The sequence below is a fragment of the Watersipora subatra genome, chromosome 9 (assembly GCF_963576615.1).
Source record: "Watersipora subatra chromosome 9, tzWatSuba1.1, whole genome shotgun sequence".
Taxonomy (NCBI): domain Eukaryota; kingdom Metazoa; phylum Bryozoa; class Gymnolaemata; order Cheilostomatida; family Watersiporidae; genus Watersipora; species Watersipora subatra.
Window position 1 is genome coordinate 41,184,439 of NC_088716.1, and position 17,963 is coordinate 41,202,401.

General features: G+C 33.5%; 2 protein-coding genes across 3 annotated transcripts in view; one reads left to right on the forward strand and one right to left on the reverse strand.

Moving 5' to 3' along the window:
• Window positions 1-17,963, forward strand: part of LOC137403858 (uncharacterized) — a 130,517-nt gene that overhangs the window by 17,821 nt on the left and 94,733 nt on the right. The window lies entirely within an intron of this gene.
• Window positions 635-17,831, reverse strand: LOC137404266 (MAM and LDL-receptor class A domain-containing protein 1-like). The gene is made up of 17 exons (XM_068090444.1): window positions 17,740-17,831; window positions 16,299-16,507; window positions 15,011-15,236; window positions 13,312-13,490; window positions 12,108-12,335; window positions 11,592-11,721; window positions 11,041-11,222; window positions 9,833-10,040; window positions 9,531-9,721; window positions 8,571-8,712; window positions 7,452-7,682; window positions 6,126-6,304; window positions 4,236-4,491; window positions 3,691-3,831; window positions 2,662-2,757; window positions 2,390-2,518; window positions 635-1,339 (listed from the first exon to the last, which is right to left on the reverse strand). Exons 1-17 carry the CDS (start codon window positions 17,786-17,788, stop codon window positions 1,149-1,151), a joined length of 2,967 nt encoding a protein of 988 aa, XP_067946545.1. The 5' UTR covers window positions 17,789-17,831; the 3' UTR covers window positions 635-1,148.

The following is a 17,963-nucleotide window of genomic DNA, read 5'->3' on the forward strand; positions in this document are numbered from 1 at the left end:
CTTTCTTATTTCGATGTAATCAGAATACCGTCTGCCAAATTTTAATTTCGATAAAATTTTTTGTTGGTGTCGTGTGGCGAGTGAAAGTCAAAAAAACTTTTAGCCTCATATGGCGAGGACAAAAAACATCGTGTTTTACTTTGTAGGGCAAAAAAATGCATAACAGGGGCATCATAACCTGAGGGCATACTGTATTTATTAAAATTAAAAGTAAAGTGCACTTTTAGCATGTGCAATTGCGAAAAGGATATAGTATAGTAAATGGTAAGAGAAATGGGTGCGACTAGAAAGCCATGTGGTTACGCATACTTGTTAGTAGACTTGTGATTTGACTGTCGTGAGTTCAAATCCAGAACGAAGGTGATCTTTTCTTGCTAGATATTAATCGCTATTGCTGCACAGACCGAATCACAGATGGTATATATAGATATACGTATAACAAAGGTAGTATATGTATACATGTATACACATAGAGTACCTTTGTATATATAGATATACGTATAACAAAGGTAGTATATGTATACATGTATACACATAGAGTACCTTTGTTCATCTACTTAGTAGTTACAAAAATATGTTTTAATGCTTGAAAAAAGCATTAACAGCCACTAAAATCAGCATTGTTTGGATTATAAGTCACATATATTTCATTGACCAAATTTATATATAAGCTTATACGATAAATGAGATTTAGGTAAAAAACTGTAAAAAGGGAGAATAAACAGAATATTGTACAAATACTATAAATTATTCTCAAATACTTATATATAGAAAAAACAAAGCTTCACAGAAAAGTATTAAAATCAATATATAAAGCCATAGTATTGTTTAGCGGTTGAAATGATTAACCCAGCTACTGTGTACATCAAAGTCTAAGGAAGGAACTAGTAAACAAAGATAAGCGGTAAACTTGGTAAAGTAGAACTTCTGTTTAACTTATTCCTGGCGTCTTTACAATTGCATAATGTTTATCAAATAATACACCAGGCTATAAAATATGCTCATTTCTTACATGGATTTATTGCTATAGAACCATCAAGCTGAAAATCAAAGAAGTGGGAAGAACTAGAAAAATAGAATCATTGCTAACTGCACTCTTTCCACAGTAAGATAAATAAAATATCTTTTACAGAATCTGTTTTATACAGCTACTCATTTTCGACGTAGGGGTCTCTTTGAGTGCTAAGTGGAGTTGAGTTGACGCCTACCGGAGTTGTGTTTCCTTCACCATCTGGCAGTGAGACAATGCCGCTGTTACTAGATCGTCGTCCCATATATTTGTCACCTTTGAAGGATTGAAGCTTTTTTGTTTTTTTGCGCCGTCCGTTGGCGAGCTGACCTGTATGTTTAACAATATGCAGTCAGAGGAGGCAACAAATGAAAACCTTTTAATATATTTAGTATATAATAATGTCTATGTCAAAAACACAAAATCTTACTCTAGTTCGAGTTATATCTTTTTAGTTGCATAGATGCATAAATATGTACATGTAGATACATGAATATTTAGATGTAGATACAGAGATAAAAAGTATAAGTAAGTATGAATTTCATTTATCAGTTTGAGTATTTTAATGTTTAGCTGGTTACGAGATTACTAGGTAAAAAGTTAAGCACAATAAGGTGTTTTTACATTTAACTGTTCTCCTGAAACGGTTGAAGCTCATCGTAATATTTGGCACTGTCGTGAACAAGAAGGCAATAAAGATGATTATTCAGTAAAATCCAGAAAGTGTATTGTAAAAGTCCTTACTATAAAGTAGGTAGGTTGAAGAGACGAGAGTGATACTGTAGATGACCTATAAATATGTAGGTCAAAAAGTAAGTGAACTACTGAGAAGTGAGTCAGATAGAGAATTTAGACACAAAGTTGAAAGAAAATCTGAGCAATGAGCTAATTAGAGAGACGCGTATGTCAGAGTGTAAATGGTTTAAATAGAAAGTAGGTCAAAACTCAAAGGAAAGTAGGTAAAGAACCTAAAAGAAGTTAAGGCAAAAGGTTGAAGCTTTACAGACAATATGTTAGAGAGGTTAAATTAGTAATGTCTATATTTAGTCTTAAAGTGAATTGTTTGATAAGCTAGTAAAACCACGAATAACAGTGGTACTTTAATATTGTTGTTGGTTGATAACAAATCACCACAATTTAAATAATTATTATAAATCTTGAACACATACTTGTAATCTTAACAAATGTAGGACAAGCAAAATGTTTACATATATATGTAGGTCAGAATTATGTACGTCAGCACATGTAAGTCAGACATATCTGGGACAAACATGTAAGTCAGGCATATATAGGTCAGATATATGTGGGTCAGACATATGTAGGTCAGACATATGTAGATCAAAGTTTGAAAGTAGTTAGACTAAGGAGCTTGGCACTCACCATTTTCACTCAAGTGGTAGCCACTTTTGGATTTCTTTTTAAGAGGATTGATGACATTATTATGATCATAAGGTGGAAGGCTATAGTGCCCACTGTCTCCAGCTTGGCTGTGGGGTCGTGATGCATATCCTACAAGAGCGTATATCATAATATTTATAACAAAAAATGATCTTCCTTTTAGCACCAGATGAATTTTGTTGTGGGAGGTATCATTTTCATCTAAGCAAGTAAAATCATTCGAGAAAGAGAATAATAGTAGGCTAACTACTAACCAATGCCGTTAAATGGAACGCTGTAGTAAGGGTCTGGTCTAGGATAAGTTGTAGCCGGTGCAGTTCCTTCAAAATCTTCTCGTAGTTGTGGTGGATCTGTTCAAATAATGTTGCTAGATTGAAATCATTGTTTATAATAGGTTAAAACATGCTTGAACATACCAACAGACAAAAGTACTAATATGTTGAAAAATTCCAACTGCTGGTGGAAAAAATTGACGGAAAGCAAAAAGGAACATAGACCTTGTGCAGTAAACTCTATTAGACTGTAGAGGCAATCCATAAATAAATTATAGGTACATAGACAGATACATGTAGATACAGAGATACATAGATATATAGATATATAGACAGATACATGCAGATACATAGATATATAGACAGATACATGTAGATACATAGAGACAGACAGATACAAAGATATATAAATAAGGTATATAAATACATAGATATACAAATATATAGATATGTAGATATATAGATGCCTAGGCAGATTCATGTAGATATATAGATACATAGGCAGATACATGTAGATACATAAAGACAGGCAGATACATGTAGATACATAGAGACAGACAGATACATAGATATATAAATAAGGTATATAGATACATAGATATATAAATAAGGTATATAGATACATAGATATATAAATAAGGTATATAGATACATAGATATACAAATAAGGTATATAGATACATAGATATACAAATATATATGTATATAGATATATAGGTTGTATAATATAGAATATAAAGAGCAGTTAGCTGCTAGCCGATCCCTACAAATTTGTTTCAGGCAGATATATGTCTGCTTTGGTATCTTTGCTTGAAACAAATTTGTAGTGATTGTCTAACAGCTAAACTCTTTCCATATTTTTGCAGTAATTCACTCTTCACATAATGTTTGAGTGCTTTTTCTCTATTATCCTCTACGAAATTAGATAATAAATAGATATATATAGATACATAAATACCTACATCGTAAGTGTAGATATACCGTATATTCATAAATGTTGTCAGCGCTGACCTTCATTAAGATATTCCTTTGAAGAAGAGACTTTAGATTTGGCAGCATTCCTCTTTCGCACGTAGACACAGGCAATGATAGCAAGGATGACGATCAGTACACAGACGAAGAGAATCGGTATCCAAGACTGATAGTCAGTGGCTGTAGGCAAAACAATCATGACCCATTTTATGACCTATATTGTAACATCTACATTAAACCAATGATATACAGCCCCCACATATGGGAGACTGTATATCATTGATCAAACACTTGATAGCAAGACTACTTGAAACTGCATGATAACTGTAGATTAACCATGGGAAGATAACTACAATTATCTTGCCATGGTTAATCTACAGCAACCAGCAACAAGTTTTAACACATTTAAACTTGGTTTTTACAGCTTTATTTCAAACTGCAAAACATTGGAATACATTTTACATCTGTTCAAATCGCACTTTAAATCTGAGTGTATATATGCAGCAAAGCCTACATAATTCACAGCTCAACAATTATACTGATATAAAGAATTGTGACAATGCCACTAATTGCCATAATCTTACGAGAAATTATGGCCGAAGCGCTGTCAACCTCTTCAAGAGTGGTAGATACAGTAGTCACTGGATCTGTTACTCCGGTGCTTGTCTCTAAAGGCTTGCCAGCTAAGAACCAAGTAAAATGAAATCCAGTGGCAGCAATTGCGTTGTCGGTTTCTCCAAATTTGATGGTCATTCTGTTGCTAGGAGACTGGATGATATTTTTCGGTTCTACAGTACCAGATAGCGTAGCAAGAATGCTCCCATCTACCGGGTCCATAATCTACAAACAATCATTAAGGGGTAGCGTTTAAATACAAGTGCCAGTATACTGTAAATTCTAGCTAAGCTCAATGTATATGAATTAAGATACTAGTAAATAATGTCTCTAATCAGAATCAGGTAAGTAAAGTGATGTCTCTAATCAGAATCAAGTAAGTGTAGTAAAGTCTCAAATCAGAATCAGGTAAGTGTAGTAAAGTCTCTAATCAGAATCAGGTAAGTGTAGTAATGTCTCTAATCAGAATCAGGTAAGTTTAGTAATGTCTCTTATCAGAATCAGGTAAGTGTAGTAATGTCTCTTATCAGAATCAGGTAAGTGTAGTAATATCTCTTATCAGAATCAGGTAAGTGTAGTAATATCTCCAATCAGAATCAGGTAAGTGTAGTAATGTCTCTAATCAGAATCAGATAGGTGTAGTAATGTCTCTTATCAGAGTCAAGTAAGTGTAGTAATGTCTCTTATCAGAATCAGGTAAGTGTAGTAATGTCTCTAATCAGAATCAGGTAAGTGTAGTAATATCTCCAATCAGAATCAGGTAAGTTTAGTAATGTCTCTTATCAGAATCAGGTAAGTGTAGTAATGTCTCTTATCAGAATCAAGTAAGTGTAGTAATGTCTCTTATCAGAATCAGGTAAGTGTAGTAATGTCTCTAATCAGAATCAGGTAAGTGTAGTAATGTCTCTAATCAGAATCAGGTAAGTGTAGTAATGTCTTTTATCAGAATCAGGTAAGTGTAGTAATGTCTCTAATCAGAATCAGATAAGTGTAGTAAAGTCTCTAATCAGAATCAGGTAAGTGTAGTAATGTCTTTTATCAGAATCAGGTAAGTGTAGTAATGTCTCTAATCAGAATCAGATAAGTGTAGTAATGTCTCCAATCAGAATCAGGTAAGTGTAGTAAAGTCTCTAATCAGAATCAGGTAAGTGTAGTAATGTCTTTTATCAGAATCAGGTAAGTGTAGCAATGTCTCTAATCAGAATCAGATAAGTGTAGTAATGTCTCTTATCAGAACCAGGTAAGTGTAGTAATGTCTTTTATCAGAATCAGGCAGGTAAGTGTAGTACTGTCTTCAATCACGGCTTGTATGTATGTACATATAACCTTTAATTGGTATTGGCAACATCAACAGAATGATATTTATCATTACAAGCACAAAAAGGAACAAAGCAAAATGAAGAAAATAAAAATCAGAAATTGTTGGATGAGTTGAACAAAGGTGTTTTGAAAGTTGGCAATCTAATAGTATTACAGAAGAATGTGGAAAGTGAATTGTCGGTTGTAGTAACAGAAAGTTTATAACCTGCAACATACGATGATGGATGTAGTATGTTGGTGTACCTTTACATCATCAGAGATCTTTGCATCTCTGCTACTTGTCTTCAATTGCTAGTCACTAAATTTACTGTTGTTATAAGCTGTTTATAAAATACTTTGTCATACCTACAGCCCTTGTAATAATATTTATTATCTGCCAGAAAAAATTTAGAATCTTGTAAGTTAGAATCTAACTTGTGACTGTTAGAGTCGTGTCTCCAAATTTCAAGTTTGGAGACACGAATCTAACAGTCACAACTCTATCATAAAATTTTCATTGACTCTTTAATTATGAACATTGACATCATACGTGTACGTACCACAACTTTATCACAACACTCCTCTGTGTTGAAATCCATGACAATCAAAGATACAACCTTCTCACTCTCATCTCCCGTGATGTCCCAGGTGTGGCTGTAGTCATTCGGGTATGGAGACGGGTAGTTCTTAGAAATAATGTCACCAGAAGTGCCTGTCAGAATGGTTGAGCCTCCGTTCACTATAACATGTCAAGATAGTACATTAGCATGATAACAAATATAAAATAGACGCTACTGTAACTACTTGCAAATAGTTGATGTCGGTGACTCATTTTTTAAATAAATTTTTGTACTTTTATTTCATTGAGTATTGCAGTGTAATTGTTAACTAGAAATACTAACATCGACTTACTGTTAGTATTATATTAAATGTTAATTGCCTCTTGCTATATACTGCTTTCTTATTACTATTTGCTAATTGCTATATACAACCTTCTTATTGCCATTTGCTACTTGCTATATACTACCTTCTTATTGCCATTTGCTACTTGCTATATACTACCTTCTTATTGCCATTTGCTACTTGCTATACACTACCTTCTTATTGCCATTTGCTACTTCCTATATACTACCTTCTTATTGCCAATTGCTAATTGCTCCTTACTATTTGCCAATTACCATTTGTAACTACTAAGTGTTTTCTAATTCATATTACTATTTTTATATTTCAACAATATGAATATTATGACTCATATTTAAAAAGCTATTTTTAACAACTTAAAAAAAAAATTATCAGAAAATATACATGTATATATTTTTCTACACTTGAGATTTTGCTGTTTTTCAGATCATCTGACTGCCAGAATGTTTTAAGATTAAAACCAGCAAAACTTGATTGCAGTGAAAATGCTTAGAAGAAAGAACCGCTCTAAAAATGACATCAATAGTTACACTTCCTGTTTATCTCGCTAATTATAACATAGGCTATTACGGTCAAATTGCAGTGTTACACGTTTTTATTGACATATACTTTTTTGCATTTGCTCATGATGGCTAAGATAAAACTTTAAATATAGCTTCAGCTGAATTCCTATAGATGTTTCAAACAATTTAAAGATAGGTTGTTTAGAAATTTGTCACACATAAAGAAGATGCCAAAGAAGATGCCACATAAAGAAGATGCCAAGTCTCTTTTACATTTGCAGGCGCTCGTCTTCAACCTGGTTATTACAGTAGTGATTAGTGATGAGGCTGCCCGTCAGTAGGAATCTATTTTTACAGCAGCCTATTACCTATGAATCAATCGTGATTACACTACAATTGTTACAAATGCTTATTGCCATTATCCTTAATTACCAAAAACAACAAGTTTATCGCAAGTCTTACAGAAAGGAAGTTGTGTCGGTGCTGCTGTAGTCAAGTCGGATGAAGTGCATTCAGTTACGGTGACATCATCGATAGCTAGGTCTCCTCCACCAAACTCTCCCGCTTCTGTTTTGACTCGTTTGCCCCGCCATACAAGCTGAAACTCTCCGCTCATTTGGATGAACACCTCAGCACTCCTCCAATTAGAACTCGAAGAACTGTCAGATATCCATCTTTCTACAGGCTCTCCGGCTGCAAGCCAGTTGGTCAGTTAGTTAAAGGGTGTAATATATACATGCACATGTACATTAGCTCAAAAATAACATAAAAGTAATACAAACATATTTTATTCTTTAAATTGCCCTTCTCTCCATTTTATATTTGTTTTGTACCATGATAGAACTAGCTTGAAAATAAAATTATTGTGTTATTTTTTAAATTCTTCTCTCTTTTATTTTATACTTTTTTACAAATAAAGCTACCAATTTTCAGTTACTTAAAGTGTAGCACAGCCATGGTGAGACAACTTTTAATGCATTTGAACTTTGTTTTAACAGATTATTTTGAATAAAGCTAATAATATAAATAAATTTAAAAACCTAACAATATATTTTACATTTATTCAAAATGTGCTAGTCGATCCTTAATGAAATTGTACCCATGCTGCAAAGCCTATACATAATTCCTTGCTTAACAGTTATACTGAAATAGCATGAGAGTAAAGATTGTTGAACTACTAAACCATAACTCAGCCTGAACAAACAGAACAAATATAAACTTTTTGAAAATGTTGTTTAGTTCCAATTTTAGATGACTAAAACTCACAATTTTTGTCATTTGCTACTTTTTATATACTAATTCTTATTGTCAATTGCTACTTGCTATATACTATTTTTTTATTGACATTTGTTAATTGCTGTTTGCCAATTGCTCTTTATCATTGGCTAATTGCCATCTATTAGTACCATTTGTAACTATCAACTGCTTTTGTAATTTATTTTGTTATTTGTATAATTCAAAAATATGAATATTATGAGTCAGTCTCTCATTTAAAGGGCTATGCTCATCAAATTTTAAAAGATTTTATCAGAAAATTTTAAATAAAAACTTTACTAAAGCTTGAGACGTGCAAGCACCTACCATTTGGACCCGTAGCTGCCGTGTACAAGGCAATAGAGGCCAGATTGCTGCCAAACGCATGATAAGCAAAAAGCACTCTATAGCATCCAAGAAAGCTGTAAATTGGAGGCGTCTGTAATGAAGCAACTTTGTCACCATTGCTCTGCAATTGTAATAAATAGGATTGCAAACAAGTATAATTATGGCAATCGTGGAACTGAGCAATTACTAATTATCATTAAATATAAATGAACGTTTACAATTGTTTAAAAGCCTACTGATTCTGTTTCCTATAACATTTTTGAACACATATACTCACTTCTTCATTAGTATAAAAATGTTCTAAAAAAATCCAATTTAATTTAGTTTCCTTTAAAAAATAAAGGAAACTTTTAATGTTTTAGACTCTGAGCTGCTCTATTTAATAAACCTAAAATAGTTCCCTTAAAGATAAACTTACACAAAGTTTTAATAGATTCCATCAGAAAGTATCGATATTTTTTTATCATTTGCGATTGTTTTTTATGTTTGAGGTGATCTGATTGTCAGGATGTTTCAAGATTAAAATTGGCAAAACTTTATCACGACTGTAAGACTCAGATCAATGAAAAATGCGATTATGATGTCTATAATCGCAAAAAGACAGACCAAATAGAGGCGTAACGCTGCAACTTGAACACAAGAGTAGATATCAACTATAGCAACAATAATAACTATTGATGCCTTTTCTCAAGTACATGTATTTCCTTCTGAGCATTTTAACCGCGATCAAGTTTGGTTGACTTTTATCTTAAAACATCCTGACAGTCAGATCACCTCAAACATCAAAAGCAATCGCAATGATAGAAAAATACCATTACTTTCTGATGAAATGAACTAAAGTTCTGTAAAATTTCATTTTTAATCTTTCAAGAAATCTGTTTCAATCTCGTGACTAAAAGTTATATTGCAGCCAAGTTATATGGTCATCAACAAACATACTGTTGGATCTTGACTGTTGATGTATGCATAGCCATTAGCTGAATTGCCCGTACTGTCTTTGCTTGGGCCAGAGGTAGGAGAGTTTGGTGAGGAGCCTTGTTGAAAGTTCCAGAGCAAATCTGTCGCACCATCATTTGTCATCTGACAAAGTTGGTTGTCATCGAAGGTGCAGAACAAGTCGAGTCCGTAAGCTATAAAAATGTGTTTGACCAAATTAACGGTGGTTTATAAAATCCATTAAACAATAGAGAGTAGAAGCCCTTAAAGTATAAATACAAACCATAGAATTGTTTCAAACTCACAAGAAGGTGTGGTTGTTGGTGGGGTAGCGGATGATGATGTTGTCATAGATGAAACTTCTTCCCAAAGAATTCTCCAGCCAATTTCATCCCTGTCAGAGTCTGTGGTGAATGTAAGTGAGACTTGGTTGGTAGTGGACATATAGACTTCAGGGGGTAGGAGAACCCCATCAAGGCTGAACAACTCTGTAATATTATCTTTCTCTTTGGCCTGCAATCAAAAGATTAATCAGCTGTTAAACATTTGAATACTTTGAGCTCAAGTATCGTTTTGTATTTATATTGCTGAAAACAGCAGTTGTCTACTCGTGTATACCAGTAAGGCAAACTAATGCATGATTGCTATGTTCTGCTAACTTTATTAAGAGAGAATCTTTATTATAATTCGAGTTCTGTCAATCTGTCAGTTCGAGCTTAGAATTCATGCTTAGTTCATGCTTAGAGCATTAAAAAAGATTGCTATCAACAGGTTTTGAACTCACGACTTTGAACTTTGTAAACTGATACTCTACCGCGAGCACCAATCACCAGTGTCGCTGCAGTTTAGCATAATTGCGCAGTCAATTACAAAGGTGTGTTTACACCAGGACTATTTGTTGGAGTTGTGTGTCCGCTAAGAGAGCTGGAGTTGGAAAGGCTTCTGGTATGTTTATGATTTGAAATACGTTTTTACAAAGACTACATCAAAACAATTCAAACTCCAGCTATACAACGTATGTCAGTTTTTTTTTAGCCAATTAAATGCAGCATTGGTATTTATTCCATTTTGACCATTTATCAGCATAAACACAAAAGAGAGTCACTCAGTTGCTACACTCCATGTACATGTATGTGTAGTAGTTATAGTAACTAGTAACTAATAATTAGTATTGATTTTAAATTATCTTTGTGTAAATGTACTTAGTGTTATTAATGCTGTTTTAACTTATCCTTTGGAAGAACATAATACGTCGTCATTGTATTTCAAAAGCTATTGCGAGATATGATTGGTCAAATCCACATTGTACTCCATCGATAATAATCATCAGAATCGGACAAACGTATTATTCAACAATTCAACAATCTTGTGTCAGCGACTGGGACAAAGCCATTTTTACAACCGAACCAACTTTATTGGCGAGGAAGCAACTTTGATTAATCGTCCCTTTTGAAAACGCACCTTCATCGCTAAAGTTCTAATGCTAAATCACTAGAGCGATACTCATACGCACCGTAAGCCTATCATCAGCTGGTTCAGTTAGAAAACTGAGGACTGTGATCTTGATGGTAGAGTTGTCTGCCACCATGATTCTCCACATGTGCTCGAAGTCAGCTGGATATACTGACGGATAATTGGGAGAGGTAATCTCACCGGACTGACCTTCGATGTCTGTAACCAGTCCATCAGGACTCTCTGTAACAGAATTCAATGTTTCACAATTAACTAGGTTGCATGAAATGAGTTTAATAAATGATTGAAATAGCTAAAGATACACTCTTATGTACAAAAGTATAGATATATACATAAAACGTACATAAACAAACACATACATACATGCATAGACATACATAGACATATAACATACACAAAACCAATTAATAAATGAGTGAGAAGTGAGTGTATAAAAAAATATACAACGACAAATATTAATATGTTTATACAATATTTATCAAGAAATCTTTCGAGATAAACTAGAATAATTATTTTTTATACTAAGTGTATATATTAAAGTTTAACTGCCACTTTTTGTCAAATATTTAGTTGAAAATTATTGTTACCCACCAGTAGCAGTGCTATCTGATGAAGGAGGAACAAGAGGAGCATCACTGCACCCAGTACTTGGTATAACAACATCATCTAAGGCAAAGTCACTACCACCCTGGCTGTCAACTCTTCTCGCTTCAAACATCAACTGTAAATATAGCGGGCCATTAACTCTGTGCCACTCGTTTTACCTCCTCTAACACAAAATAACGGTTTTTAAAACCAAAGCTTTTGCACTCAATTTTAAGTACTTGAACTTGTTGAATTAGTAAACCGTCTGTAAATTGTTTAAGTAAATCTCATGTGTATGACTGACCCGCTAAACTCGACCATGAATGTCCTGATTTGCGACACAAACATTAGAATTGTTGTTAGCTAACAAAAAATTTCACATCACTTGAATAATCTAGTTGGTTTCAGAGGACTAAACACAGAAGATTACGCAGTTCAATGTTTTATGCTGACGCAAGCGCTGACATGCTGTGCGCAGTATCAGAGTAGAAAAGACGCCAGCAGATATAGCTTGTCACCAACCTTGAAAGCAGCAAAGTGTCGAAAGTTGACAGTAGCCTCTGTCCAACCATTAGTAGCTTGATCACTAGACCAGAGGTCCTTCACGACATCTTCAGACGTGGTCATCAGTTTCAAGGTGAGGCTGCCGGGCGTATTTCCAGCAATGCTGTACTGAAACCTCACTGAATGACAAGAGTTGGGGTTTTCAATGATGAAGTCTGTGTACAGCTGCGCCACATTATCTGAAACCTAAAACAAACATTTTAATGTTTTTGTGTTAGATGGAAAGAATGTTTGCTTGTCATACCATCAACTAACTTTGGATGCTTCCTTGAAGATTTACGATGTTTCCTATGTTACTTGTTTTGATGTATTCTAAGTGTTGCTTAGCAATTAACCCTCTATTTTGTTGATATACTACATAAGCTTGTAAGTTGATTAAACATAAAAAGTGAAGGCAGTTGCAAACACACTTTTCTTCAAGTTAACCCGTAAAGCTGAAAATCAGCCTGTCATTTTAAAAAATGAGACAGAGATTTTTCTTGGCTGAAAAACAATTGAAACATCAGGGTCTATGAAATTTTTGTAATCTTTTTAATTCAACACAATTTTTTTTAAAAAGAAATTTCCAAGTAACCATAACTACACCAAACGCGATCACTTGCAATAATAAAACCAGACGCAGAAGGACTTTTTTATGCTCAGCTCCTGGCTGAGACTGCCAACTCCTTTTAATCATATCATGCAGATCATTCGCTGCTCGTGTTAAAGATTAACTTACACATAATTTTAGTAAATTTTATCAAATAGTGTCAGTGTTTTTGATGTTTGAGGTGATCTGATTGCCAGGATGTTTTAAGATTAAAGTCGACAAAGCTTGATCACAATTAAAATACTCAAAAAAATACTTGCGAACTGATGTCACTAGTTGTTATCGTTGCAATAGTTGATATCAACTATTGCATGCTAGTTAAAACATTACGTATACTCATATCTATTCTGTCAGTCTCTTCGCAAGTAAAGACGCCATAATCACATCTTTTGCTTGATCTGAGCGCTTGAATCGCAATAAATTTTTATTGGAGCTACACTAGTGATATCCTGGCAATCAGATCACCTCTAAACAAAAAAAAGCAGTCGCAAATAATAAAAAATATTGATACATTCGGAAAAAATTTGCTAAAAATTCTGCACCAGTTAACTTTTAAGCATATTTGTCACTTACTGGAGCAGAGCTGTCGACGAAGGCAAAGTCTCCAGTGCCAGTAGTTTTATCTCGTGAGGGAACTCGTGTCGTTACTTCACCCGGTGCAACACTGGACACAATTTGCCATCTCAACGTAGATGACCTCTGCTTGTACTCACAGAACCCAGCATCAAAATTGCAGTTGGAGTGGCCTCGCTCTACAATAGAACCACATAGCGGTTAAATATGTTCCATAGAATGATGCTCAATAGCGGCTAAATATGTTCCATAGAATGATGCTCAATAGTGGCTAAATATGTTCCATAGAATGATGCTCAAACTTTCCATTTTAATAGATTTACTCATGAACATCTTACAGCCAAAAAATAGTTTTAAAGTACTTTACCATCCTCATAACTGTTTACTTGACATTTCGTCTTAACTTGGTTGGTTTTACTTTTAATTTGAAGTTGTAATTAATGATACAACTGCTAAAACCTTTTGCGACCGTCTCACATTGTAACAATTGTAACAGAGGGAGACATGAAGCTTTAGACAACTTCATCATAGAGCAAGAACTAATAATGTGGGCACAATTTATCGTTTTCTCTTTGCTCAGAATACAAAACTAGCATTAAAGATGAAATTACACAAATTTTTCGTAGATTTTTTTCACAAAGTATTGATATTTTCTATCATTTGCGAGTGTTTATTATGTTTGAGGTGATCCAATTGCCAAGATGATTCAAGTTTAAAATGGAGAAAACTTGATTGTGATTCAAGCACTCGGATCAAACGAAAAATGTGATTATGATGTTTATAATCGCAAAGAAACTGACAGAATAGAAACGCATAACTCTTCAATTTGAAAGCAATAGCCGATATCAGCTGTCGCAAAGATAACAATTAATGACATCATTTTGCACATATTTTTCTCATGATTGTCTCAAGCGTAAGTTTTATTATTATTAGTTTACATGTAGAAACATCCTGGCAAACAGATCAACTCAAACATCAAAAACAATCACACAGAAAATACCATAAATATCATAAAAAATACCGGTACTTTCTGATAAAATATTAAAATTAAAATTCATCTTCAAGCCCAGGATGCTTGAGATTTCTCTCATTTTCAAATTATTTCGCGGCAAAAATCCATAAACTCGTTCAACGGGTACAAATGTTTTTAATGCACACGAAAATACAATCTTGGGTTTCTAATCAGATGATTGTGGCACATTTATACGGAAAACAAGAGTTCTAACTTATCAGATTGCTGGCAAACCTGATATGGTTCGAAGCAAGCTTATTTTTACGCCATAGGTAAGTCGCAGTGAGTCTGCTCTTATAACTAATTGATCACATGAGAATTGGTTGTCGTAGAACACCGCTTTTACCATATTAAAAAGTATGTCCAATTTCACAATGCAGTATAGTGGCTCTAGTAGTAAAGTGTTGGTGCAACAAATGGAAGGTTTTGTGTTCAAGGCATGTACTAAATCACTCTTTATTTACTGCCTACATGTGTTTTTTAGTACGACGGTTTCAAGATTACGAAATCGGATTTTTATAACATGCGTGTAGTAGATACCTTACTGATATATGTATTAAATAGAAAACTCTCTAGCAATTTGAGTTACTTTTTTGTTTCCGTTTTGCAAAATTCAACTCTGTAAGCATATTTTAGCCTCATTAATCATTTTTAAACATCTAAGCTAATCCTTGAACTGTAACTCACCATGGGGTGTTGTTGGTGGACCAATGGTTGTAGTTAGTATTGTTGTAGATTTTGTGGTTGTAGTTGGAATATCCATTTCGTACCAAGTCATGTAAAACCCTTTGAGAGCAACATTATCATTGGTAGTAAAACTGACATCCATTTCCGGGCCAGAAGAGTAAAAAGATTGAGCATTGACATTGCCAGACAGGACAGCGATGTTATCACCAGTCAGCGGGTCCACCACCTGCAGAGGGTGGAGTACATGTGGAAATAAGGGGTGATCTACATTACTCTACATTACATTAGCAATGGTATACACTGGCAATACAAGTGCAAAATGCATGATGTCATCACTGTTTGCTGAATTTTAGATGATTGACAAACTTCAGATGAATGTCCAATTGTGTTTTTCAGGTGTACATAGAAAGCTTTCTAGATAGAAACACTCAGTGTGATAAAGGCGATACAACACAATTTATTCCCTTCAAAATATTTTAGTTACTAAATTAAAATGATCGGTTAATACTCTAATTAACAAATTTTAAAGAAAACAAACGAGTTTTTTGTTATATTAAGATTGCTAATACAGGTTGATGTATTAGGCTTTATTAGTATTGATTTTATTATTAATATATTGATTGTATTAGATTTTTAGAATTTAGCAAAAAATATATATTTGAGTTAGGAAATTAACAACAAGATAAAAATGGCTAATCTTTTACAATGCGTATCTGAACAAGAGTGAACTTTGATTCGCTAATTTATGTAACTCATGGAGTTGTCTTTTCTCGGAGGTTAAGGGATAAATCTAACTTCAAGATTAATTACCAATGTACAAGTAGAACAAATTAAAATTTTGCAGCAAAAAATTGAAAATAGAAAACCTAAACACATTCGTATGAAAAAATAATATAAGTTGTCTGTACTTTTTTGTTAATCAGTGAGTACTTTGCACGCTGTAATCTTAAGTTGTAAACAGACAAAACAGACGCTTTATAACTACGTTTTATATTGTATATATTGCATGCGCATATACATGGAGATAGCAGCAGCATATTTATAAAAAATTAAGTGAAAAGATCGGCCCAAAAGCAAACCTAAAAGTGTCATACAGGAATCTCAATTCTGTTTGAAAAAATGTATTCAAAACTCGCATTTAACGTAAATGTGTCTTCGTTTTGACGCTGACTAATTTTTTAAAACAATAAAATTTAAACATTGCTATTCTAACAATAGAATTTAAATTATCAAATTATAAAGGATTAAACATTTGAAGTTAGTATTTTAGTGAAAGTATTTTACTTACCGTTACTTGGTCAAATGATGCTTCAGTAATAAACTCTCTTATGGAGAGTTGTATTCTTTTTGTTGAGTTGAGTTGTGCACTCATAGAGCCAGCACTTCTGATCTCCCATTTGTGTGTGTATGACGTAGGGTAAGTGTATGGGTCAGGATAGTTCAGGGATTTAATATCTCCTGTCACACCATTTTGAACAGTGATTTCGTTATTTGGTGCTGTAAAACATAAACTGGCATTTAGTCTTTTTTTAGTACAAGACAATTTTTGACATGAATACTGCTCGTTTTAACACAATAATTTAAAAACTAACTTATCTACTGCTTGTATTATTTTTGTGCTTTGCCATTATCTTTACCATCATTATTATTATTATTAATATTATTGTTATTATTTTATTATTATTGTTGTTATAGTTGTGTTTGTGCTTGTATTATTTTTAACTTTTCATTCTCATCATTTAAACACAGATACCTGTAGTTGTCAACAATCAGCTAGCAAAGATTTAAAACAGAAAACTAAATAAAAAAACTTGTTCGAAGCCATGGTTAGCAAATAGAAAATAAATTGAAAGTAAAAGTAAAAAGTAAAACCATCCCAAAATACACAAATCAAAACCATATCATAGAAACAGGTTGACATTTTTTGTTTTCGTGTCTATTGTACATTGGCTTCAACTGCTTTGTAAACATTTTTGCAAAAGTTCAACAAATGAGGACATTTAAAAATGAACAATTTATATTTAAACTTATGGAGAGATGTTTTGTTTGATGCCGTTAGCAAATCATTTTTTGTTATAAACTTGTTTTTGTTATAAAAACATTTATTTGCCCATTCTTTTATATACAGATTGGTTAGAGGCTGAGTTAGTACAAGAACAAACACAACGTAACTATAGTTTTATATCAGAATAATTAAACGAGTTCACAAGCTGCTACACTAGAAGCTCTGCTTTTTGGACTAAAAGTTGTTCTGGCAACATTCAATGATCTATTATGCCTGCATTGGGTCAAGCATTTAGTGTTATCAACTGTGCATGTTGAAAAGCTTCTCATTTGTGTCAGAACTATAAACAAGAAAGCGGGTCAATGTAGCTGCGAAGGATTTACTAAGGGATGAAAAAACAAGCTGAATTTGGATAGAACAACTATGTTATGTTTTTATGTGACACACTAACAACTGGCAGGTAACATATCAATAACTGGCATGTTACACACCAATAACTGGAATTTTGCACACCAATAACTGTCTCGTGGGTTAAATCACCACTACTACTTACCAACTTGAATGTAACAGATAAACAGTGTTAAAAATGAAACTATGGGTATCAATACAAGTAGTAAACATGCCTTAACAAGATTAAAATCATTTAGTTTGTTACAATATGAAAATATTGATAATTACTCAAATGATTGTAATAAAAAATTAACCAATAAATGTAGATGCTTACGTGTTGGAGTGGTAGTCATAGTTGTTGGTGTAGTAGTAGTGGAGGTCATAGTAGTAGTGGCAACTATCTCTCTCCACGCGACAGCCCACCCATCATAGAAGTTATTCCCACTATCACTAGTGAATGTCAGAGAGACTGAGTTAGACTTTGATGAATATATTCCGTCTCCTGACAGACTTCCAGAAGCGTCAAATATCATCTCATTAGATGACGACTCTCGTGCC